The sequence below is a fragment of the Sturnira hondurensis genome, unplaced genomic scaffold (assembly GCF_014824575.4).
Source record: "Sturnira hondurensis isolate 20B ecotype Veracruz unplaced genomic scaffold, ASM1482457v3 Scaffold0025168, whole genome shotgun sequence".
Taxonomy (NCBI): Eukaryota; Metazoa; Chordata; class Mammalia; order Chiroptera; family Phyllostomidae; genus Sturnira; species Sturnira hondurensis.
Window position 1 is genome coordinate 1,113,984 of NW_028097799.1, and position 25,642 is coordinate 1,139,625.

At 35.2% G+C, this 25,642-nt stretch overlaps 1 protein-coding gene across 1 annotated transcript in view; it reads left to right on the plus strand.

The window, feature by feature from the left end:
- Nucleotides 1-25,642, plus strand: part of STPG2 (sperm tail PG-rich repeat containing 2) — a 196,062-nt gene that overhangs the window by 122,207 nt on the left and 48,213 nt on the right. The window contains exons 7-9 of the mRNA XM_037039115.1: nucleotides 2,680-2,834; nucleotides 7,346-7,392; nucleotides 12,281-12,432. Coding sequence (XP_036895010.1) covers nucleotides 2,680-2,834; nucleotides 7,346-7,392; nucleotides 12,281-12,432 — 354 coding nt within the window. The remainder of the gene's footprint in view (nucleotides 1-2,679; nucleotides 2,835-7,345; nucleotides 7,393-12,280; nucleotides 12,433-25,642) is intronic.

The window sequence follows — 25,642 nt, forward strand, 5'->3', positions numbered from 1 at the left end:
ATGGCCTTCATGGAATTTTGTGCTCCTTTTTTCTTTATGTAGATATTAGAACTCAGTAATGAATTGCAATCAAAGCAAGTTAGAAGGCACCCCTAAACTGTCTAGCTCTGAGATTTCTGGGTACTTCTATACTTAATGACTAGGAAATTAATATGAAAAACTTCTACAAGGAGCAAAATATATGATCAAGATGGCTTTTCAAATCAGAAGCTTAATAAAGTAGTACCTAAGATGTACACACCTTGAGGTCTCCTGTATTTAAGTAGTTAAGCTCACTGACAATGTGTTATATTATCCTCTTATGCCAGGAGATAGAGAGATCTGGAGGATTTGTCTTTCAAATATCTTAAATGGTGGCCTAAATAGTTTTCATTGTTTTTTCCCTAAACATTACTAGTGGAGGAATTTTGGAAAGTGGCAGGAATACACATGTTAGCATTAGATTTTCTGAGAGTTGGCACAACAGAAATTTGGGTAGAGACTTTTGGGGAATAGACTTTAGAACTGGAATATTTGAAAAACAGAAGAATTTATGGGCAACTTCCTTGAAAAAAGCCTTGTATATATTGGGAGTATAGAGGATTCGATGATAATAATGATTTGATCACATTTAACCCCAGTATCCATTTGTTGACTGTTTCCCTGCCCACAGGGAGGAAGGAGATGTATTAGAATGTAAGTCAGCAATGGTTACAAAATGCTTAGTAAAATATTCAGTTTAACGTTTAGTTGTAAGCTCCTTTTCTTTTTTCTTTATTTTAGATTGTTGGGCAGGCAGCAGTCCACCAACCACATGTTGAATAGCACTGATCTAGTCAATCCCTATTATCTTCAGAAAAGAACTTGAAACCCAGGAAAACAAGTGATATTTCATAATCTATTCAGTTGCAGACCTCATTTTGTAGAATCCAGATAACATGAGTATGACCAAGTCAAGTGTTCTTTCAAGTACATCATACTGCATTATATACATATATTGCTGCTCATTGGAACTGATTTTTAAAAAATGCTGAATTATAGAAAAAAAACAAATAAGCATTTTTAATCTGTGATTGAAAATTCATATATGTGAAAGCCTGGCTTAAGTTATACACACACAGATTTTTGACTGTGTGGGGGTCAGTGCCCTTAACCCCAGCATTGGGTAAACTGTATTTATTTCAAATTAAATTTTTTTCAATGGCATAAAAGATGCTTGTATTATTTGAACTTTAAAAAAGAAATGTTATTCTCTCAGATTGCTGCTGTAGAAAAAATTCCTGGTAATAAAAAATGCACTAAAAGCTAAAAGGCAAAAAATTAAAATGCTGTGATAGGAAGACTAGATGATAGATAATTTTTTTCAAATTGATTGTTGATGCTCCTTCATCAACTTTTCAATACTTTTTGGCGTCAGGGATTTCCTTCATTCTTTCTTTGATTGAGGTATAATTTACCCAATAAAAATAATTCATTTTAAGTATAGTTTGATGCATTTTGGTAAATGTATATAGTCAGGTACCTGGCACTGCAAGTTTTGAAACATTGCCATCATTTTTAGAAAGTTCTCTCATGGCCCTTTGCAGTTAATCTCTATTCCCACTCCTGGCCCCAGGCAACTGTCTTTGTATTATGATTTTGCATTTTTTAATTGTTCTGTTACAGTTGTCCCAAAGTCCCCTGTTGCTCTCTACTGCCCCACTAGTCCCCTAACCCCTGCTCCTATAGTCAATCCCCACCCTGTTGTCCACATCATTGGGTCATTTATAACTGTTCCTAGATTAGGCCTTTTCTCTTCTTCCTTTATTCCCATCCCCTCTCTCATCAGGGCCCTGCCAGACTGTTTCTTGTTTCCTTCCTTGCCTCTGGTTCTATTTTGCTCATTTGTTTGTTTTGTTCGTTAGTTCCCTGTTATAGGTGAGGTCATGTGGTATTTGTCTTTCACTGCCTGGCTTATTTCACTTAGTATAATGCTCTCCAGGTCCACACAGGTTGTTGTGAAGGGTAGGAGCTCCTTCTTTCTTTCTGCTGCATAGTATTCCACCATGTACATGCACCACAGTTTTCTGATCCACTCATTTACTGATGGTCACTTAGGCTCTTTCTAGCACTTGGCTATTGTAAATTGTGCTGCTGTGAACACTGGGGTGCATAGGTTCTTTGGGATTGGTGTTTTAGGGTTCTTAGGATGTAATCCTGGCAGTGGAACTGCTGGGTCAAAAGGCAGTTCCAGTTTTAGTTTTTTGAGGAATTTTCATACTGTTTTCCAAAGTGGCTGCGCTAGTCTGATAATTTCCTATAAGTGGAATCATCTATTATTCAGGGTTATACATCTGTCTTCTTTCACTTGGTATGATGTTTTTGAGCTTCATTGTTGATGCAGTTATTTTTCCTTTTTATCACCGAGTAGTTTTCCATTATTTGGGTAGAGCACATTTTGTTTATCTATTCACCAGATGGTGGACATTTGGGTAGTCTTTATTTCTCTTGGGAAAGTACCCAGGAGTAGAATTTCTGGGTCATATGGTAAGCATATATTTAACTTCATAAAAAGCTGACAACTTGTTTTTCAAAGTGGTATATCATTTTGTATTCTGCTACCAGTATATGGGAGTTCTTTCTAAAAATAATTTAAAGTTACTTCTTTTAAAAATGTAAAAGCATGTTTATTCTTGTATACTATATTCTTCATAATTTTAGGCCCTGGGTCTTATAATATCCCCAGCAACACTATCACCAACAACATTAGCAATAAGTGCTCAAAGAGACAGAGGAAAAGTACACTTGGGTCTTCTGTTTCTCGGGCTGTCTTCTTGGATCGGAAAGAAACTGTTACCATTCCTGCTCGTTGTCAGGTAACATGTGGAGAGCAAAATTATATTTTCTATATCTAATACCAATAATTTAGGATTAAAAAATTTGCATGTAATATAAATGCATCATTATTATAAGCATATGATTATTATTGAAGTTATGTATATGATAAATTATGGTATAAGAATTAGAATTTGGTTCACAGCTGTATTTGCAATTTAAGAAAAACAGATCTTATTATTTATGTCTTTGAGTATCCGATCTGTACTTCTTTGAATGCTTATCTTCATTAAGATTGCTCCACTGTTCTCTCAGTGTATATGTAGGTCTCTTTAAATGCTCTGCAGCTTTATAATTTTTGTATAGAAATCTCACATCTTATTAGATTTATTCCTAGGTATATGATGTTTTTACTTATATTCAAAATGTTTAAAATATTTGCGGTGTTTAGCTCTCTATTTTTGGTATAAATAAATATAATTGTCTTTATTAAACATTTGCTTTACCAAACTTTTATTAAAGATTTGCTTTATCTATCCTTCTGCTAAGTTAAATGATTGATTTTACTAATATATTATTAGTTTTTAAAAAATTTGTCTTATTCCATCTGTGACTGGCAGTATTTTTATTCAGTCATTTTATTTTTTATATATAGAGTTTGCCTTGCTGAACATTTGCATATCAGAACAAAGCCTAAAAATATTCATAGGAATTAAAAAATACCAGCACCCAACAAGGTAAAATTCACAGGATGTCATACCCAATTTTTAAAAAAATTAATGGCCATGCAAAGAAGAAGGAAAATTCAATCAAGAATGAGGGGGAAAGAAATCGATCAGCAGAAAGAGACCCAGATTGCAATCTGATGCAGCTACTGTGAAAAACAGTATGGAGGTTCCTCAAAAAATCAAAAATAGAACTACCATATAATCCAGCAATCCCACTTCTGGGTATTTACCTGAAAAAATCAGAACACTAATTTGAAAACAGATATGTGCCTTCCTATGTTCATGGCAGCATTAGTTACAATAGCCAAAGTAAGGAAGCAATAGACAACTAGATGAAAAAGATGTGGTACATGTATAACATGAAATATTACTCAGCCATAAACAAAAATGAAATTTTGCCATTTGCAACAACATGGATGGACCTAGAGGATATGATGTGAAATGAAATAAGGTAGACAGAGAAAGACAAATGCCATGGGATTTCACTGATATGTGGAATCTAAAAACTGAAGCAAACAAACAAACAAAGCAGAACCAAACTCATAGAGAAAAAAAATAAACTGANTTACCAAACTTTTATTAAAGATTTGCTTTATCCATCCTTCTGCTAAGTTAAATGATTGATTTTACTAATGTATTATTAGTTTTTAAAAAATTTGTCTTATTCCATCTGTGACTGGCAGTATTTTTATTCAGTCATTTTATTTTTTATGTATAGAGTTTGCCTTGCTGAACATTTGCATATCAGAACAAAGCTTAAAAATATTCACAGGAATTAAAAAATACCAGCACCCGACAAGGTAAAATTCACAGGATGTCATACCCAATTTTTTAAAAAATTAATGGCCATGCAAAGAAGAAGGAAAATTCAATCAAGAATGAGGGGGAAAGAAATCAGCAGAAAGAGACCCAGATTGCAATTTGATGCAGCCACTGTGAAAAACAGTATGGAGGTTCCTCAAAAAATCAAAAATAGAACTACCATATAATCCAGCAATCCCACTTCTGGGTATTTACCTGAAAAAATCAGAACACTAATTTGAAAACAGATATGTGCCTTCCTATGTTCATGGCAGCATTAGTTACAATAGCCAAAGTAAGGAAGCAATAGACAACTAGATGAAAAAGATGTGGTACATGTATAACATGAAATATTACTCAGCCATAAACAAAAATGAAATTTTGCCATTTGCAACAACATGGATGGACCTAGAGGATATGATGTGAAATGAAATAAGGTAGACAGAGAAAGACAAATGCCATGGGATTTCACTGATATGTGGAATCTAAAAACTGAAGCAAACAAACAAACAAAGCAGAACCAAACTCATAGAGAAAAAAAGAATAAACTGATGGTTGCCAAATGGGAGGGGTTTGGGTGGTTGAGTGTAAAAGGTGGAGGGATGAAGAAGTACAAATTGGCAGTTACAAAATAGCCATTGGTATGTAAAGTATAGCATAAAGAACAGGTCAGTAGTATTTTAATAACTTTATATGTTGTCTGGTGGGTACTGGAATTATTGTGGGGATTATTTCACAAGTTACATAAATATCTAACAACCATGCCGTATGTCTGAAACTAATATAATATTAAATGTTCATTTTAAAAAGAAACAAAAATCACACAAATGATAAAATTAGTGAACAAAGGCATTAGACAGTTATTATAACTAAATTCTGTATGTTCAAGAAGGTAAAGGAAAAATTGAACATATTCAGTAGAGAAATAGCATAAATAAAAAGACATGAAATTCTAGTGGTGGAAATTATAACATTTGAGAAAAGTACACTGTGTGTAATTAACAAAATCATTAGACAATTCAGTAGAAAAGATTAGTGAATGTAAAGGTAGTAATAGAAACTACCTAAAATGAAATATAGTTAGAAGAAAAACCCAAGAAGAAATGAATAAAGTATCAGTGAACCTTGGGACAATTTGAATTGGCCTAATACATGACAATTGGAGTCCTTGAAGGAAAATAAAGAGTGTGGAGCATGCAAAATATATTAAGAAAAAATTGCTGAAATATTTGAAACTTGATGAGTACTAAAACTTCATATTTCCATGAAACTAAACAAACACACAGCACAAAAGACATCAAGAGAATTATTATAAGGCACATTACAAGGAAATTGACTAAAAAGGTAAAAACAAGTCTTAAAAGCAGGCAGAGAAAAAGGATCCATAACATTACGAGAGGGACATAGTTAATAATGACAATATGTTTCTTGTTGGAAACGAGGCAAGTCAGAAGACAGCAGTGCAACATCTTTAAAGAACTGAAAGAAAACCATTGTCAACCCATAATTACACAGCAGGTTAAAGTATCTTTCAAAAATGAAAGCAAAATGAAAACCTTTCAAACATACAAAAGCTGATATAATTCACCCTCCAAAGACTTGCAATATAACAAATGTTTAAGGAAAACCTGCAGGCAGAGGAAAATGTTACTGGATAGAACCTGGATCTATATAAAATAATTCAGAGTATCAAAAATAATAGTTATATGTATAAATATAAAAAATCTTTTGTTGGGTTTCTCATTTCCTTGAAAGCAAAGCATCTTACATGTTTCTGATCTGCCTATAATTTACCTTCACAAAAGTTAGAGGAAGGTATGAGAGGACCTCCTATTCTCAACTTCATTTTAACAAGGCAGAGAACTTATTTATGAAACAGAAGGGAAGGATCATTTTACAAGTAGTGATCATATTATACAATTTAGAATTGTCAGAGTAAAGATTTCGGGCACTGTTGGCCATATACAAGGAATTTAGAAATTTTCTGTTTCAAAATGATCAGCAGAAAACAAGACATGTTTCTAAGATCTGAGACTCTAAGAATAAAATTAGCTTGAAGAATTTATAGAAAGACACTCATGAATAAAATTTCTGACTATGCCATTTTGGTGCATATTAAACTTTTTAGAGCTCAGATTTTAAAAGGACATTTTAATGCACATTTATCTATTTAAAATTTATTCTTTTTTATTCCTAAAGAATTTGAGAAAACTTAAAAGAAGGCACATATGGTGAATTAAAAGTAGCAAAAAAATAGGGTAGAAAATATAGATAGAAGAGATATTCTATAGATAATATATAAATAGGAGTTAAACACTGGGAAAGATTGAACATAGTTGTCAGATAATAAAAAACATGTACAAAACTTGGAAATATGGTGTCTCTCCTGCAGTAGGCACTCAGGAAATAATAATATAATGTACAATGAGTACAATAGAGAGACATAGAACCATTATCCATTAGGTTTAAAGAGAAGAACAATTTATTGTAAAAAAATACCAAAGAATATTAAAATGACTTTGCATGACTTTGGTTTGGCAAAAAAAACTGCTTAGGAGATGTGAGAATATCACAGGGGTGGGGAGATGGTACAAGGGCAGCAGAGCCACTGACCTGTTCAATAGGATTTGTTCTGGGCCCTGGCTGGTGTAGCTCAGTGGATTGAGCGCGGGCCTGCGAACCAGAGGATTGAGGTTCGATTCCCAGTCAGGGCACATGCCTGGGTTGTAGTCCAGTTCCCTGCAGGCCAACTCCCAGCAGGGGACACACAAAAGGCAACCATACATTGATGTTTCTCTCCCTCTCTTCTTCCCCTCTAAAGATAAATAAATTTAAAAAAAAAGGATTTGTTCTTTCTACCAGTGAAGATGACTTTCAACCCAGAAAGGGTGAAACACACATAGTTCCTAGGACATTGGATCAAAGAATACTTATTGCTGTAATGTAAAAATATCCTAGTGTTTTTAAAGAAGCTTTTTAAGAAAGTGAAATGCTTTACAAATTTACATGTTATCCTTTTGCAGGATACTAGTCTTAGCGTTGCTCCAGTTTCAGTATATATGATACCAAAGTGAGTAATCTAGTGCTTTATGTTAGTTAAAGACTCATGAGATAGCTGAAGAACATCTCATTGTAATGAAAGAGCAGCTATAAAATCATTACTGCTAATCCTTGCTGTATGCTTCAGGTTCATAGACCTAGTAGGACAATAAAAACGATAAAATTTTATTTTATTTAAAAAATTATTAAAATTTTACAAAGCGATATTTTCACGAATTCTTGCAAAATTTTGAATTGTTGTTGGCCAGTAAAGTTTCAGACTACAAAATCAACATTCAAAAATCAGTACTGTTTTTATACACTAACAACAAACTATCTAAAAGAGAAATTTTGAGGTCCAAGACAGTGCAGAATATGTGGAAGCTACACTCATCTGCTCCCAGGAACAAACTGGAATTACAATGAAAATATAGAACAATCAACATGGACAACTAACTGAAGGCTAGCTGAAATAAGAAGTCTTATAGCCAAGGATTTACACAAGAAGCCAAATTGAGACAGGTAGGAAAGGCAAAGACACAAAAAGGACTGGCATCATTCCCAGTGGGATATCTTAGCTGAAAAGTTTCCCCCTGAGAAGCTGGGGGTTTCAACTCAAGCTGGGCTCCCCAGTCCAGAACATCAAAGCTTGGAAGAGACACCCACAGAACATCTGGCTGTGAAAATCAGCTGGGATTCTGTCTGCCAGGGAGAAACATGGGTCTGTTTGAGACACAGGCACACTTTTAACGGGCAATGCACAAAAATCTTACAGCCACTCACCCTGGGCTCAGCAGAGGGAGGGCAGAGTGGACTAGATTTGCCTGAGGAGAAACTGGGGCTTGTGGCTCTACAGAGATTGCTGAGGGGACAGCTGCTGGGAACCCGGTGCTGAGTCACTCTCCTGCACTAAAGGCACAATTTTTCTTGGGTAGAGCACTCCCCTCCTTAAGGCATCAGCCTGGGGGAAAGCAATAGCCACACCCCCTGGACTTCCTATCACCCCACCTGGTGATGTTCAGACCCTGCTGAGGAGTCAGATGCCTGGACAGGGGTGCAGAAGTCCGGGAAGACACGGGGTATCAGTGAACGAGTTGTGTGGCTTTGAGGTGGGGGCCACTCTCCCCACTTTCCCCTAAAACTGACCAATAGTCCCCGTCATGGGAGAGCCTCACCTTCCTGAATCCCAGCAGCCCTGTCCTGCTGAGCTAGGGCTCCTGGCAGAAACCTGGACAGACTTGGGTGGCTCTAGGACATGGGCAATTTTCCCCTCACTTGACTGACTGTGCAGAGCCCTCCTCTGACCTGGCCAAAACTTGCTGTGTTAGGGCCTGATGAACTCTGCTGACCTCACCCTGATGACTGCCGGAGACCCCACCCACCGCAAGGTCTGCGGGTATCCTGCTCATGGCAGGTAGACTTGGTGCACCTCGGAACATTTGCTGAGTGGCCTCAGACCCAGGACTGGCAGCGAGGTTGAACCTGTATCAATTTGATGAACACTACTTGCTCCTGCCTGGTGATTCTCTGGGTACCACCTCATGCAGCTCACATACAAAAAGATAAAATAAACAAATTGGATAATGTCAAACCAAAATGTTTTTGCATAACAATATACACCATGAACAAATTGAAAAGACAACCTACTGAATGGGAAAACATATTCACCAATAATACATCTGATAAGGGGTAAATATAAAAAATTTATAGGGAAGATTTACAACTCAACACCAAAACCAACCAACTGACCAACAAACAGTCCAATTTAAAAATGAGCCAAGGATCTGAATAGATACTTCTCCAGAGAGGACATACAGATGGCCAACAGATAAATTCAAAAGTATTCAACATCACCGATCATCAGAAAAATGCAAATTAAAACCACAAGAGACATCACCTCACACCTGTCAGAATGGTTGTCATCAATAAATCAACAAAAAGCAAGTTTTGGTGAGGGTGTGGAGAAAGGGGAACCCTAGTGCACTGTTGGTGGGAATGCAGACTGGTGCAGCCACTGTGGAAAACAGTACTGAGTTTTCTTAAAAATTCAAAAGTGGAACTGCCTTATGACTCAGTGATTCCACTGGGAATATATTTGAAGAAACCCAAAACACTAATTTGAGGGAATATATGCACCTCTATGTTCATTGTAGCATTAATTATCATAGCCAAGATTTCGAAGGAGCCCAAGTGCCCATCAGTAGATGAGTGGATAAAAAAGCTGTGATACATTTACACAGCGAAATACTACTCAGCCATAAGAAAGGAAATCTTACCATTTGTGACAGCCTGGATGGACTTGGAGATTACTAAGCAAAGTTAAATAAGACAGTCAGAGAAAGACAAGTACCGTATCATTTGACTCATATGCGGAATTTAATGAACAAATTAAACTAACAAAATAGAATCAGAGTCATAGATACAGAGGACCAACTGAAAGCTCTTGGGGGAGGGAAGCTGGGTAAAAAAGATGGAGGGATTTAGTTTAAAAAAAACCACCCAATTCTTAGAAAACAGTATGGTGATTACCAGAGGGAAAGGTGGGGTAGGAGGGGACAGAAGAGCACAAAAAGGAAATAATGGTGATGAAAGGAAACAATACACAGATGATGTGTTATTTTAAAATTGAACATCTGAAACATATGTAATTATGTTCACCAATGTCACCCTGATAAATTCAATAAAAAATTAAAAATTAGACAATAAAAAAAGATTTAGCTTCTTAGGAGGAATTCTTCATGTTTCTAATTTTTTTCCTCCTTGTTTTCTTGAACACATTAGTCACATTATTTTAAAATCCCGTCTGCTAACTCCAGTATCTGGATTACCTGTCAGTCTGTTGTTATTTTCTGTTATTTTTTTCTCTTGACTTTTGATCACACACATCTGTCTGTTGGCATGCCCCATAATTTTTAGTGGAATGCCAAATATTATTTATAAAATACAGACTCTAGATGGTGTTAGGGTATTCTTCAAAACGATTTCATACTTTTCTCTGCAACACAGATAGAAGTCAGATAAGATCAGCTTAATTCAGTCATGATGGATTGTGGTGATTAAAATTTTACTAGGGTTTAGTTTACCTTCAGTTAGTTAATTTTTTTAGGTGTAGTCTTCTGGGGATTTCAAATGATGTGTTCAAGATCCCTCACTCTGCTGGGTTCCAAACTCTAATACTGATACATTTTAGAGTTTTGGCTTAGATTTTTAGCATCATCTCGCCCCTCATCCCTTTGAAAACATCTTAATAGAGAAAAAGATCAGTGTTCTGTTTCTGGCTTCTCATATCTGCAGTTTTGTCATTCTGGTGCACAGACCCACAGTAAGTTTGTTTCGCAGTTCCTGAAAGGCAGCCCTCTGCCAATTCTAAACCCAACTCTTTCTCTGTTGTCTATTATCAACAAATGCCCCCAGGGACAAAACACCTTCAGACTGATAGCTATCCTTGTCAGAACCTTCCTCCATTTTGTCTATGGTGACAACCCTTGGGGTTGGTAGTGTGCGCAACTCCATGAGGCCTTTTTTTTTCTTCAATATTTTTATTGTTGTTCAGTTACAGTTTTCCCCATTTTTACCCCATTCTGTAAGGCCTTTAAAAGTAGGATTTTATTAAATTTTATCTGGGTTTTATTAACTTTAATTATTTTGGTAAAAACCTTATTTTTTTCTTATATCCGTTTCCTCTAAGGTCAAAGTCATCCAATGAGTAATTCATTTCCTGGAGTTGTTATTTTCTACTCCTAAACAGTAAAAACTAAAAAATGCTTTTGAACTTCTTTATGTCATAATTTCTAGTGCCACATACATGATAATAATAGCAAAATCATTATAAAAGTAAATTGTTTCAGTTTCAATAATATAAAACCATGCACAATAATAATGCTGGCTCATGTTCTATATTTGAAAGTTTTCACATTTCTAAGATGTGGCTATTATTTTCCTTGTTTTGAAAGTGATAGGGTATATTTATTTTCTTTTGAATGATGAGGTAGAAATAATAATATAACATTATGAGGAAAAAAGTGGAGAAGCTCTGATTTTAGCATTTAGGGAAGAGAGTCACACAGTTTCAAAGATATAGTATGTGAAGGATGGAATTTTTTTGGTAGATTAATACTAATCAAAAAATGAACAAAGAAAAGATATCTATTCTACTAGGTTTCAATTCCGAAGTATTAAACATGAATATCAAATTCTGAAAAAAAACAGTGATGTGTGTAAAAAAGGGAAAATAAATTCTCATCTCTTTTGTATACACAAACATTGCTGCTGCTGGTTTTAGTTTAAATTATTAAATAGATATGAAGAGCCAAATTGTATGATAAATTGCAAACAGTATTATATTACAAAGATTATGTTGTATAATTACTAATTAAATTTTGATTACCAGCTTCTTCTAAACTATTAATTTATATATTCAATTCATATAAGGAATTGTGGTATTTAAGAGAATGGAGGTCATTTTGCTTAGAAAATTTATTAACTAAGGGTTTTTACTTAATCAACTTAAATAGTTATTGTATTAATAATTAATAAATCATACTATATTCATATCCAGATATCTTATATAGTATTGAGGTTACAACCTGTTAGCTATGAAAGAGAACAAAAATTGATGTCTGCATTTGAGATTAGAATATAATAATAATTTGCTCTTAATATGTTTAAATAATGTATTATATGAATATCCAGCTTACTTTCTTAGAGTTTCATATAACATTCTTTTTCCACTTTAATATCTCATTAACTTAAAGTCTTTTACTTCTATATCCCATTTAATTTTTTTCTTTTTAATGGATGTATGTCCTTATCTAAAGACAAGGCAATATTGATGAGTTTCATTGCAAATGTTTCTTATAGTGCCACCTGAATTGATCAGTATAAATGATATACTCATTTTACACCTTCTTTGAATATAGTTTTTCAAATACTTCACATGTTGGTGGAATTTCTGATGCATTACCTAACTTGACTAATCAATGTGTTGCTTTCTTGTCAAGAACAGAAAGAACTACTACATTGTCCAATATGACAAAAAGACTTCTCTATAGCCAAACTTATTTGTACTCTAGCAATCACTGAGGAGAACATTATACTAGGATCTGTAGAGAGGTATCTGGGAGCCTGCTGTAACATCTTTGGCTAGTATGGTACTTCCAAATTATCATAGTTCAGCATTCTTGAAGTTAAGCAGGTGTCCAACATTGTTCTGGGAGAGCACTACATAGAACATCGACGTGCTGCATAGAACAAATACTACATAGAACATTTCCTGCAGAGTTAGAGAACATTCATTACTAGAACAATTAGGAAAACTGAACTTGTGTTTTATATGAAGTGGAAGATGTACTTTAGTTCAACTCAGTTTACTCATAAATGAAATTTTTTGTTTTTTCAGTGAATCTATCTTGAAACCTTAGACTCTTCAGTTCTTTCTTTATCCTCATTATTCTGCATTTTTAACTGTTCTATGATTTTTAAGATTAAATATTCATTTTTATAGATAATACTGAATAGGTTGAAATAAGTAAAGCTAATGAAATTTAAAAATCAGTATTTGACTTTTATTCAGATTAAATTTACTAAAAGATCAAAGTGAAAATTACAGTTAAAAAGTTAGACTTCTGTGTATAGGTAATGTTAAAATGAATTTTTGTAGAAATTGTACCATCATTGTAAGATAATAACAAATTACCAAAACAGTATCAACCTGGTTTTAAAATGTAGCCAATGAACCAAAGAAGCAGCACTGCTTGCTGAAATAAAATTCAACCCAGTGCACAGTGCTAAGAGTTGATTTAAACTGTTTTCAATGGTGAAATAACTGGTGCAAGATTAGGAGAAACTAATTTAAGAAAAATACATATACAATGTTAGTTAAATTAATATAGTTTGGGGATGGCACCAAGATAGGTGGGAGTGGAGTCCACTTCTCCCTTAGCATGGGTGAAACACCTAGCTGATCTACCGAGGAACAGAGTGAATAGTCAGCAGTACCCAAGCATATATGAGGATAGGAGACCAAAAATTGTAGGAGACATTGAAAAAACAGATGCACCCCTCTCAGATCTTAGCCCACTTCACAGTTCCCTGACCTCTATTACTGTAGTGGTTAACTCTGTTCTTTCACAAACTACACCTATTTACTATCCTTTACTCTCACCTTACCTCAGAATCTGACCTCTCACAACCCCACTGCTTTCTAGATCCAACTCACAACCCTCCCCCCACAACAAGAGTCTTATCTTCTTTCCACCCTTCCTGAAAAGTGGCTAGTTGGGTGAAATATTATGGTTAACACCATACATATCCAAAGGATCTCTTATCTCTTCTCTATAGGCTGGTACTGTAAATATCATAGAATACACTCCTGCTAGCTTAAACTGTTTTGTCTTCCTCCTCCAACTAATTACAAAAAAGAGTAGGTGGAAGCTATGGACACCAGGATACCTGCTGTAAGAGGCAACCCAACAACAAAGGAACCACCAACAGATAACAGCAGAAGAAGGTGAAGGAGGGAGTAGAAGCCACACTAACTCAACTCAGGATTTACCTGCAAATACACCTAAATAGTGGATAAATAACTCAGAACAAGCAACTGAACGAAAGCAAGAAAGAATCCTCAAAACCTTGTACACATGGAAGAATCAGCTTGAACACAATCTACCCACACATGCACAACAGAATACAAGAAATGGTGGACAGAGTGATCTTCAGTTAACCAGCTGGTAGGAAGGACCCACCAAAGAAAGGCTAAACAAAACTCAAAACTCAAAGATATACACAGAGCCAATGTAAATGACAGCCCAAGACCAGTTCAAGAGATCAAGGAGATGGCACCACTGAATCTCAGTGGTCTTCTACCATAGAAATTCACATCATAAACCCAGGGAGTCAGAACAGATAAATTTAAGGAGCTGAGGCTAAGAAGAAGAGTCCCACAAACAATGGGAAGACAAACAATCCTCAAATGAAAAGAAAGGAAGAAGTCTCAGAAAGAATGCTAAATGAAATAGAGGCAAGTCAACTATTAGATATTGAGTTCAAAGCAATGGTTATCAGGAAGCTTAATGAGCTTACAGAGAATTGCCAAAAACTACAGGGAAACCATGATGAACCCACTGCAAACTATGTCAACATAAAAAATGAAATAGAAACTATCAACAAGGGCCAAGAGAAAATGAAAAATCCAATTTCTCAACTGAAGAACACAGTATAAAGAATCAAAAGCAGGATCAATGAAGCAGAGGATTGGATCAGCGAGCTGGAGGTCAAGGTAGAAAAAAACACCCAGATAGAGCAAGAGAAAGAAAAGTGGCCCAGAAAGAATGAAGAGGGGTTAAGGGAAATGCAGGACAATATGAAACATAATAATATCCACATTATAGGGATGCCAGAAGGAGAAGAAGAAGAGCAAGGGATAAAAAGCCTGTTTGAAAAAGAAATAATGGAAAACGTACCTAATTTGATAAAAGAAAAAGTCACACAAATCCAGGAAACTCAGAGAGTCCCAATCAAGAGGAACCCAAAGAGGCCCACTTCAAGATACATAATAATTAAAATGGCAAAACTCAAAGATAAAGAGAGAATCTTAAAGGCAGCAAAGGAAAACAGGAAGTAACATACAAAGGAGCTTCAATCAGACTAGCAGCTTACTTCCCAATGGAAACTTTCCAAGCCAGAAGAGAATGGCAAGAAATATTCCAAGTAATGGAAACCAGAGGCCTGCAACCAAGACTACTTCATCCAGTAAGGCTCTCAATTAAAATGGAAGGCCAAATAAGGAGCTTCCTGGACAAAAGAATCCTGAAAGACTATACCTCCTCCAAACCAGCTCTGCAGAAGATGCTAAAGGATGTTCTTTAAGAACAGGAAGATAAAGAGTGAGAGAGAGGGACACAGGCATGAAAAATGGCAATGAATAAGTACCTATCAATAATAACCTTAAATGTAAATGGATTAAATGCCCCAATCAAAAGACACAGAATAGCAAAATGGATAAGATCATGATCCACATGTACGCTGCCTACAAGAGACCTACCCCAGAACAAAAGACCTACACAGACTGAAAGTGAAGCGCTGGAAACAAATATTTGTAGCAAGTGGACAGGTTAAAAAAAGCCATGGTAGAATTACTCATCTCAGGCAAAAGAGACTTCAGAAAAAGAGCCATCAAAAGAGACCCAGAAGGTCACTTCATAATACTCAAGGGAAGAATCAATCAAGAAGACATAAATATTGTAAATATATATGCACCCAACATAGGAGCACCCAAATACATAAAGAAAATCTTGGAGGACTTTCAGAAAGTTATTGACAGCAACACACTTATAGTAGGAGATATTAACACCCCACTTTCAAAAATGAACAAATCTTCCAAACAAAAAGTCAACAAAGATATTGTGGCATTGAACAATACCCTAGATGAAATGGACTTAACTGATTTATAGAGAGGCCTTCATCCCAAAGAAGCAAAATACACATTCTTTTCAAGTGCACATGGAACATTTTAAAATATACACCACATGATAGGACACAAAACAAACCTCAACAAATTTAACATAATTGAAATCATATCAAGCATTTTCTTCAACTACAAGAGACTGAAACTACAAACCAAATCCAAGGCAAACAACCCAAAACACTCAAAAACATGAACACTGAATAGCATGCTATTAAATAATGAATGGGTTGAAAATAAGATTAGGGGAGAAATCAAAATGTTTCTAGAAACAGATGAAAATGAACTCACAACATTCCACAATTTATGGGACATGGGGAAAGCAGTCTTAAGAGGAAAATTCATAGCAATACAGACCTACCTAAAAATATAGAAAGATTTCAGATAAACCACTCAACCCTATGCCTATAAGAACTCAAGGAACAACAACAAAGACAACCCAGTGGAAGGAAGAAAATAATGAAGATCAGAGCAGAATTAAATGACATGGAGACTAAAAGCACAATTCTAAGGATCAATGAATCCAGGAGCTGGTGTTTTAAAAAGATAAGCAAAATTGATAAGCTTTTAAGCAGGCACATCAAGAAAAAAAGAGAGAGGACACAAATAAACACAATCAGAAATGAAAGAGGAGAAATTACAACTGATACCACAGATATACAAAAGATTGTAAGAAATTACTATGAAGAACTATATGCCAAGAAATTTGAAAACATAGATGAAATGGAAAAATTTCTAGAAAAATATAATCTTTTAAAAACTCAGTGAAGAAGAAGCAGAAAGCCTGAACAGACCAATGACAGCTGATGAAATTGAAACAGTAATTAAAAACCTTCCAACACACAAAAGCCCTGTACCAGATGGTTTCTCAGGAGAATTTTACAAAACATTTAAGGGAGACCTAACGCCCATCCTCCATAGGTTATTTTAAAAAATCCAAGAAGACTGAAGACTCCCAAACTGTTTTTATGAAGCCAACATCATTCTAATCACAAAGCCAGGTAAAGGCACAACAAAGAAAAAAAACTCAGGCCAATATTGTTGATGAACATAGATGCTAAAATCATCAACAAAATATTGGCAACCACATCCAGCAATTCATTAAAGAGATCATACACTACGACCAGATGATTTATCCCAGGGATGCAAGGGTGGTACAATATTTGAAAATCAATACACATAATATACCACATAAACAAAATGAAAGACAAAATCACATAATCATATAAAAAGATTTGGAAAAAACATTTGATAAGGTACAACACCCATTTATGATAAAAACACTCAGCAAAGTGGGAATAGAGGGAGCATTCCTCAACATAATAAAGGCCGTATATGAGAGACTGACAGCCAATATCATAGTCAATGGACAAAAACTTAGAGCTTTCCACTAAGATCAGGAACAAGACAAGGATGTCTGCTTTCACCACTACTATTCAACATAGTACTGGAAGTCCTAGCCACAGTGATCAGACATGAAAAAGAAATAAAAGGCATCTAAATTGAAAAGGAGGAAACAAAACTATTATTGTTTGCAGATGACATGATAGTGTACATAGAAAATCCTATAGACTCCACCAAAGACTACTCAATCTAATAAATTAATTTGGCAAAACAGCTGGATACAAAGTCAATACTCAGAAATCAAAGGCATTTTTGTATGCCTACAATGAAACATCTGAAACAGAAATTAGGAAAAAAATCCCATTTGATACAGCAGCAACAACAACAAAATTCAGTACCTTGGAATAAACCTAACCAAGGAGGTAAAAAACCTGTGCTCAGAAAACCATACAGAACTGAAGAAAGAAATTAAGGAAGACACAAACAAATGGAAACAGGTACCATACTCATGGATAGGAAGAATTAACCTCATCAAAATGTTCATAGTACCCAAAGTGATTTATAGATTCAACGCAATCCTTATTAAAGTACCAACGACATATTTCACAGATCTAGAACAAACATTTCAGAAATTTATATGGAACCATAAACAACCCTGAATAGCTGCAGCAATTTTGAGAAAGAAGAACAAAGCATGAGGGATTACAATACCTGATATCAAACTGTATCATAAGCCCCCTGTAATCAAAACAGCCTGATACTGACATAAAAACAGGGACGTAGACCAATGGAACAGAACAGAAAGCTCACAAACAAACCCAATTTTTATGGTCAATTAATATTTGACAAAGGGGGAAGAAGCATAAAGTGGAGGAAAAATAGCCTCTCCAACAAATGGTGTTGGGAGATCTGGACAGCTACATGCAAAAAATGAAACTGAATTACCAACTTACACCATACACAAAAAGAAATTCAAGGTGGATAAAAGACTTAAATATAAGTCATAATGCCATAAAAGTCCTTGAGGAAAACACTGGCAGGAAAATCTCAGACATTGCATGCAGGGACATCTTCACTGATATGTCCCCTAAAGCAAAGGACATAAAGGAAAGAATTAACAAATGGGACCTCATAAAAAAAAAGCTTCTGCACAGCTAAAGAAAACATCATTAAAATGAAAAGAACCAACTACTTGGGAAAACATATTTGCCATCGATACCTTGGACATGGTTTGATCTCCAAAATATACAAAGAACTTACATGACTCCACTCCAGGAAGACAAAAAAAAAAAAACAATAAAAAATGGGCAAAAGACTTGAACAGACACTTCTCCAAGGAGGACATAAAGAGGGCCCAGAGACATATAAAAAGATGTTCAGCATCACTAGCTGTCAGAGAGATGCAAATGAAAACCACAATGAGATACCACCTCACACTGGTCAGAATGGCCATCTAAAAGAAATCAACAAACAAGTGCTGAAGAGGATGCAGAGAAAAGGGAAGCCTAGCACACTATTGGTGGGAATGCAGACTGGTGCATTCATTGTGGAAAACAGTATGGAATTTCCTCAGAAAACTAAAAATGGAACTGCCTTTTGACCCAGCAATTCCACTGCTGGGATTATACCCTAAGAGCCCTTAAGTGCCAATCCAAAAGAACCTATGCACCCCAATGTTCATAGCAGCACAATTTACAATAGCCAAGTGTTGGAAGCTACCTAAGTGCCCATAGCAAATGAGTGAATAAAAAACTATGGCCCTGGCTGGTATAGCTCGGTGGATTGAGCACGGGCCTGTGAAGCAAAGGGTCGCCAGTTCAATTCCCAGTCAGGGCACATGCCTGTGTTGCAGGCCAGGTCCTCAGTAGGGGACACATGAGAGGCAACCACACATTGATGTTTCTCTCCCACTCTTTCTCCTTCTCTTCCTCTCTCTCTAAAAATGAATAAATAAAATATTTTAAAAACTATGGTACATTTACACAATGGAATTCTATGCAGCAGAGAGAATGAAAGAGCATATACCCTTTGGGACAGCATGGATGGAACTAGAGAGCATTATGCTAAGTGAAATAAGCCAGGTGATGAGGTACAAATACTATATGATCTCACCTTCACCTGGAACATAATCAACAGAAGAAAAAAGCAAACAAAATATAAACAGAGTCATTGAAATTAAGAACAATTTGACAAAAGCCAGAGGAGAGGGGTGAGGGCACAGTGGGGAGAAGGGTTTTCAGGAACTATTATAAAGGACACATGGACAAAACCAAGGAGGTGGGTGGTAGCAAGGGAGGGACGTGGGTTTGCAGGGGGTGAGGGGGAGGTCTGGGGAGAAAATACAGACAACTGTAATTGAACAACAATAAAATAATGTAAATAAATAAATAAATAAAATGTAAAGGAGAAAAATATAGCTTTGAATATCTAGGAAATCATAGGAATTACATGAGTTTAATGACAGCCAGCTAGAAATGGATTTATTTATTTATTTTTGAGACATCAGTGGACAGAATCTAACAGATAGGGTCAAAGTTAGCATCAGGTTGTATGAGGGTTTTTTTGCAGCTACAAGTTTGAAAGCGTTTAAAATTATCTGGCACTTTTTTTGACGTGTCAGAGATTCTCCTAATTGTTAAATAAGTGTGCTTTTTAATATGTCACTTCTTCCTCTTGAGGAATTTTAGGGTTGTATCATGTTTGTCTAATGAGTCATACAGACCTTAGAATCCATTCTGAAGTATGTCATAAGTGACTTATTCATAATATAAAGCTTTTAAGCTTGGGAATATTTGGTATTCATTCATAGTTACTTCTATTATAATATTATAGATATTAGGAAAACACAATGCAACCCCCTGTGGGTACCCATAGTAGGAACGCACATGTGTATGTTACAGTTTATGTTTACAGTGAGAAAGATTGTGGAGATCTGCTTTAAAGGTATGAGTTAAAGGGATGAATTGCTCTACTAATTATTCCAAATCACACCTTCCTCTTTTAACTTTGTCTCTAGCTGGATATGGAAACTCCTTTTTGGTTTGTGTTCTTTTTTTTTTCTTTCACGAAACGCTTGCAATTAAAAGTGTTGGGTGAGACTCTGCTTACCCAAGAAGCAAAATAGTTTAGTCACACAGAATATTTGGTTGTTGAATCCCTTCTGCAAAGGAAAATAACCTTCAAGCATGTGGGTGTATGAATTATATCTAATAAACATCCAAATTATTGATCTCAGATCCAAATTGATGTCAACCTTATGCAATAACGGAATCAATTTTATAATTTTCAGTCAAATAAAAATATTAGAAAAATTACTCCCTACTTGCTTAAATTTACATATATGGATATTATGCCATTTTAAAGAAGGACATATAGTTTAATTTTCAACATTTTACATAAAATATTTAAAAATGCAGACTTCTCTTTTTATACAAAATATAGCACACACAGGCTCAACCCCCTTCCTTTTACAAATTCCCAGTGAATGAAATGAAAATTTACAACATAAGCATTAGTTGAATATAAAAAGACAAAGAGATTGAAAATATGATAAATGAAGGCTAAACAGAAGTCAAACATCTGTTTATTGGGCATTGCAGAAGCAGAATGTTGACATAGAGGTTGGGAGTGTTTGACTAAAAAACATTGCATCCTGAACTGAATAAAGACATAAACCTTCAAATTAGAAGAGTTGAACAAAATACCAAAAAGAATGAACTTTAAAAGACATACTTTTTCACATTCTTTTGCATTTTCAGAAGCCTGGAAATAAAGAAAATAGCCTGGAAGCTTAAAAAGAGAAAAGTAATGGGGTCACCTCCGGAGGGACGAGGAACGTAACTAGTACCAAAACTTTCTCCGCAGCACTCATATGTCAGAGCTGTGGGATGATGGAACGACGTCTGCTCAAATTTCTGAGAGAAAATAGTTTTGCCTCTATCCAACATTTTAATTAAACAAATCAAGATAATAATTTTCTGACATGAAGGAGCTCAGAAAATTTCATACTTCTACATCCACCTAGGTGAAGATGTTCTAGCAAAACGGAAAAAGGGAAACGAGAGAAAGGTATCACAAACCTCGAGAAGAATAGAAACTGAGGATTTCCTAGATGAAGGAAAGAAAAGTTAAAACAAATGAATAAAGATAGCATCTTTTTGCTCATGCTTTAGATATCCTTCCAGAGTCAGGGGTTTGGTGACAGAATTTCACTTCTCTGTGTGTTTGGCCACACTTTTTGGTTCAATAGGGAATAATCATGATACACTGGTCCTGTTTGAATATTGTTGATTGATTTTAAATAAACCTATGCAATTTTCAGGTGACTTAATTATAATATAAAAATATAAATGCTACAAATCTTAATGTCAATAATAAAATAATAGAACAAAGAGGTGAAAGTTTGTAAACCAGTAACATGTTTCAAATTTCTTATTTCATCATCCAGAGTCAACAGATGTCAAAAAATTAAGAAATTACAGTGTAAGACTTTATTTTAAATTTGTAATGGTAAATACAAAAAACCCATAAAACCCCAAATACTGTTACATGAAATTACAGTTGACCTTTGGACAACAGCACTTTGAATTGCGTGGACCCACTTGTACCCAGACTTATTTTTAGTAACTACCACTGCTTTTGATTCCTGGCTGGGAGCCCATGGATATGGAGATCCAACTGAATGCATTGATTTATGCCATTCTCTGTGGGGACCTTGAGAATTGGTGGGCTTGGGTGTCTGCAGGGGTCCTGGAACCCTGCAGTAACCAAGAGACAACTGGGTTTGGGGGGAATCAAAGTTATACGAAGATTTTTCAACTGTCAGGAGGGGTCAGCATCCCTAACCCCCATGTTATTTATGGGTCAACTGTATTTCTGGGAATGGAACCAGGGAGATCAAGGAAGACAACTTTGACTGCTTATTTTAGGCTTAAATATGATTTAAATTTTATTTATGATGTAAAGACATTCTTTTAAAATAAAAATAAAAACAGTACTCAGGATCCATTCTAGATCAGATATGAACAAGACATATTCATGAATGCTTCTAAGAATTAGGAAGGAATACACAAGCTAAATAAAGACTAAATTAAGGAAGGACCAAGAGTGATGAGTAGAGAATTTAAGCTAATTTTTACCCTGAGGACATTGGACAAACTAAATGACTTTAATTTTTAAAAATAAACTCAGAGGCCTCCAGGGAATGAAACAAACCCTAAGACTCTCGTAGTGGATGTTCCCAAAGAAGTTTCTTTAGTACAATCAAAACTCCAAAGGGCAGCACATGCATATTAAAGTGAGATGCTTGTGTCTCAGGATCTCAAAGGAAAGATTACTTGGCCCTGTGACACAGACCCTTGGGGGCCTGAATACAGTAAAAAAAAGAAAATCCATGTATTAGAGATGGATTTCAGTGGAACTACTCCATAAAAATCAAAGTTATTCAGACCAAGAACTATATTCTGTTACCCTTAATCTTTCTTTTCTTATAATTTCTTACCAGAATATTCATACACAGTTCTTAGGTTTCTGCATAGTTTTAATTTTGTTGGTTGGCTAATTTGCTCGTTGGTATCTCATCATTCACATAACCTTTGGGGGAAGATAGCACAATAAAACGAATTTTCTTACTCTGGGACCATCAGTGTAAGTAAAGGGTTTTAGGCAAATGATTTCTGACACACTGGAAAGTGAATTAATTGGTCACAGTGCACTTATGTACTTCCTATATTTTTGTTCCATTTTAGAGTCTCTATATATTTCTATTTCATTGTCTAACCTCAGTTTTCATCTAATCAGAGAAAGAAGACTGAGGCTACCACCGCTGAGTGAGATGGGCCGTGTAAGTCAGCTCCCAGCAGCCTGCTTTTGCCTGTGTGTGATTTTGCCTGTCGGGACTTCCACATGGTGAGAGGGCTGTAATTCTGCAGTTTAGGTGGCCATTTCTGATTGTCCTACACAAGTCTCAGAAGTAAATAATAACTTTAAAAATAAACAATTTTATTTTTACTCTTTGGTTGATAAAATTTTTTATACTTTCATGTCTTTTGAGAATGAAGTTTGTCCCTTCTTTGAAGGTGTCATGACATGACTGGGTGGTGGGTACACAGTGCATTATACAGATCATGTAGCACAGAAATATGCAGTTCAAACCAAAGTAATCTTATTATCCAATGTCAACCCATTAAATCTAATAAAATAAAAAAGAAAGTTTATTAGAAAATAAGCCATTAACTGAAAATAAAATAAAATGAACAATAGCAAAATGCCTCATATTCTGCATAATCTTTGAGATTTAAATGATGCTACCTTTGTGGCATCCATCCCAACCTAACTCTTACATTTTATATCAACCTGTCATTGTTTTGTGGCTTGTGTGGGAGTAAAAGAGAGAAAATAATGTTTAAAGTGATGTGGAGATGATTAGTGAAGATCTTAGCTCCGTTGTTGAAGTCGTTGAGGCCAGCACAACGGCACAGGCAGCCCTACGTGGTGTGATGACGGCATGGAGATCATTAAAGCCCCTTCTCATAATCAGTTTGTGACTAATGAAACATGACATTTAGATACTGAATTCAAATGTCTAATTATCTTACTCAGATGCACATATTCATGAGGAGTAAACCTTGTTTCAGTATATTTACATATTTAAGAATTCGTATCTCTTTTCAAAATTACCTCCACTGAGGCAGGCTGCAATCCTGGATTCATTTACAGAAATATGATCCCACTGATATGGTTAACACACATAATGTGAGCAATTCAGAATATTACACTGTTGAGTATCTGGTCATCATTATTATACAAAGGTATATAAAAATGGTGTTTCTGAAGGCATTTTAAAAGGATAAACAGTAGTTCCATTGTATTATTACCAATGTCTAAGAGAAAAGACATTTCTCCATTACATAAATTTAAAAAGTAGTTACTAAGTAACATTGTATTAGTAGCATCATTGTAAGTACACAGGGAACACATACGGGAAACTCTTACAAATTCATATAATTTAAAATGACATTGGTGAAAGATAGAAAAGAAAAAAGAAAGATCACTAAACAACAATAAAGTAATTTAAAAAAAAAGAAAGAAGATCAGAGGTGTGAGAAGAAGTATCAAGAAGTGAGATAATGGGAAGAGGTCTCATACTGTAAAGTTTGAGAGGGCACAGAGTAAAACACTAAAGCAGAAGCATGCTGGAAAAATCACAGCGAGGTTCAATTGCTACTCTGGTAAGGAACGCTGCTTCTCCAGTGAAGAAGCAGATCCACAGGAAGAAATCCATTTTTCTGCCAGCTTTGCACATACCCCTTTAGCGCCTCTTGTTGATCAAGCCCAATAGAGAACATCTGACAAAGCACAAATATGGATTGCAGATTTCCAGATTTGAGGTTGGGACGATAGCTTAAAATCCGGTGCATATCATCTGTTTGACTACTTAGTATGCATATGCATCTTTCTACTTAGAGTTGAACTTCCACATAGTATTCCAAGCAACACTATAGTTCTACTTCATTCAACTAACCTTTGCAAGACACAAGTTTTCAATAGTGATTGTCTTCACCTCTGAGAAAACTTGGTCATACGCCATTTGAAGATTTTATTGTCTAAATATGGTTATATTATCTAGTTTTTAATTGTTACCTAAATACTAAATCATACATTGTTAATGTCTTATAAAACTTTTAAAAATAAAAAGGAGTAGGAGAAGAGGGAAGATGAAAATAGTTCACACACATAAACATAAAAATCTGTTTTCTCTGTTCCAATTTGCACTTTCTTTGATCTTTAAGTTTGATGATTCTTTTTTTTTCCTGCATCTTTATTGTGCCATTGAATTTATCCAGTGAGGTTTTAAAACGTTTTCATTGTATTTTTCATTCTGGAAGTGTTGGGTTTTTAATATTCCAGATTCTTGCTAAGAGCTTCTAATTGTCCATTTATTTTAAGAATGTTATAACTACTCTTGGTTCTTTTGTATGAAGTCTAGTTTAAAATCCTTGTCAGATAATTTAAGGAATTGGTCTATTTTGGTATTGTCATCTACTGATTACCCCTTCTCATTTGAAAATCTCATACTTTTTCATATTTTCTCATATCTTTTCCTTCATATGATGAATGATTTTGGATTATGTTCCAGACATTTTCAGTATTCAGTTATGAAATTCAGGCCCCTGCTTAAATATTCTATTTTAGCAGACAGTCAACTTGTTGGGTTTAGAGCACACATTCTGGACCACATTTGTGGGCTTTAGTTCAAATGTCAATTTAGTGTTTGAAAATCTTTGCACATTCAGTCTGTTCTATTCTGTTTTTATGCTAGTCAGCAGCCAATTTGAAACTTGGATAGTATCCCATATATTTCAGCTTTCAAAACTTTTGCTTTGTTGATTTTGTTTTTACCCATATCTGCTTGGGGGGTGAATTCATACGCAGATTTAAATAATCCCTTGCTTCATTTCACTCTTTCTGTAATCTG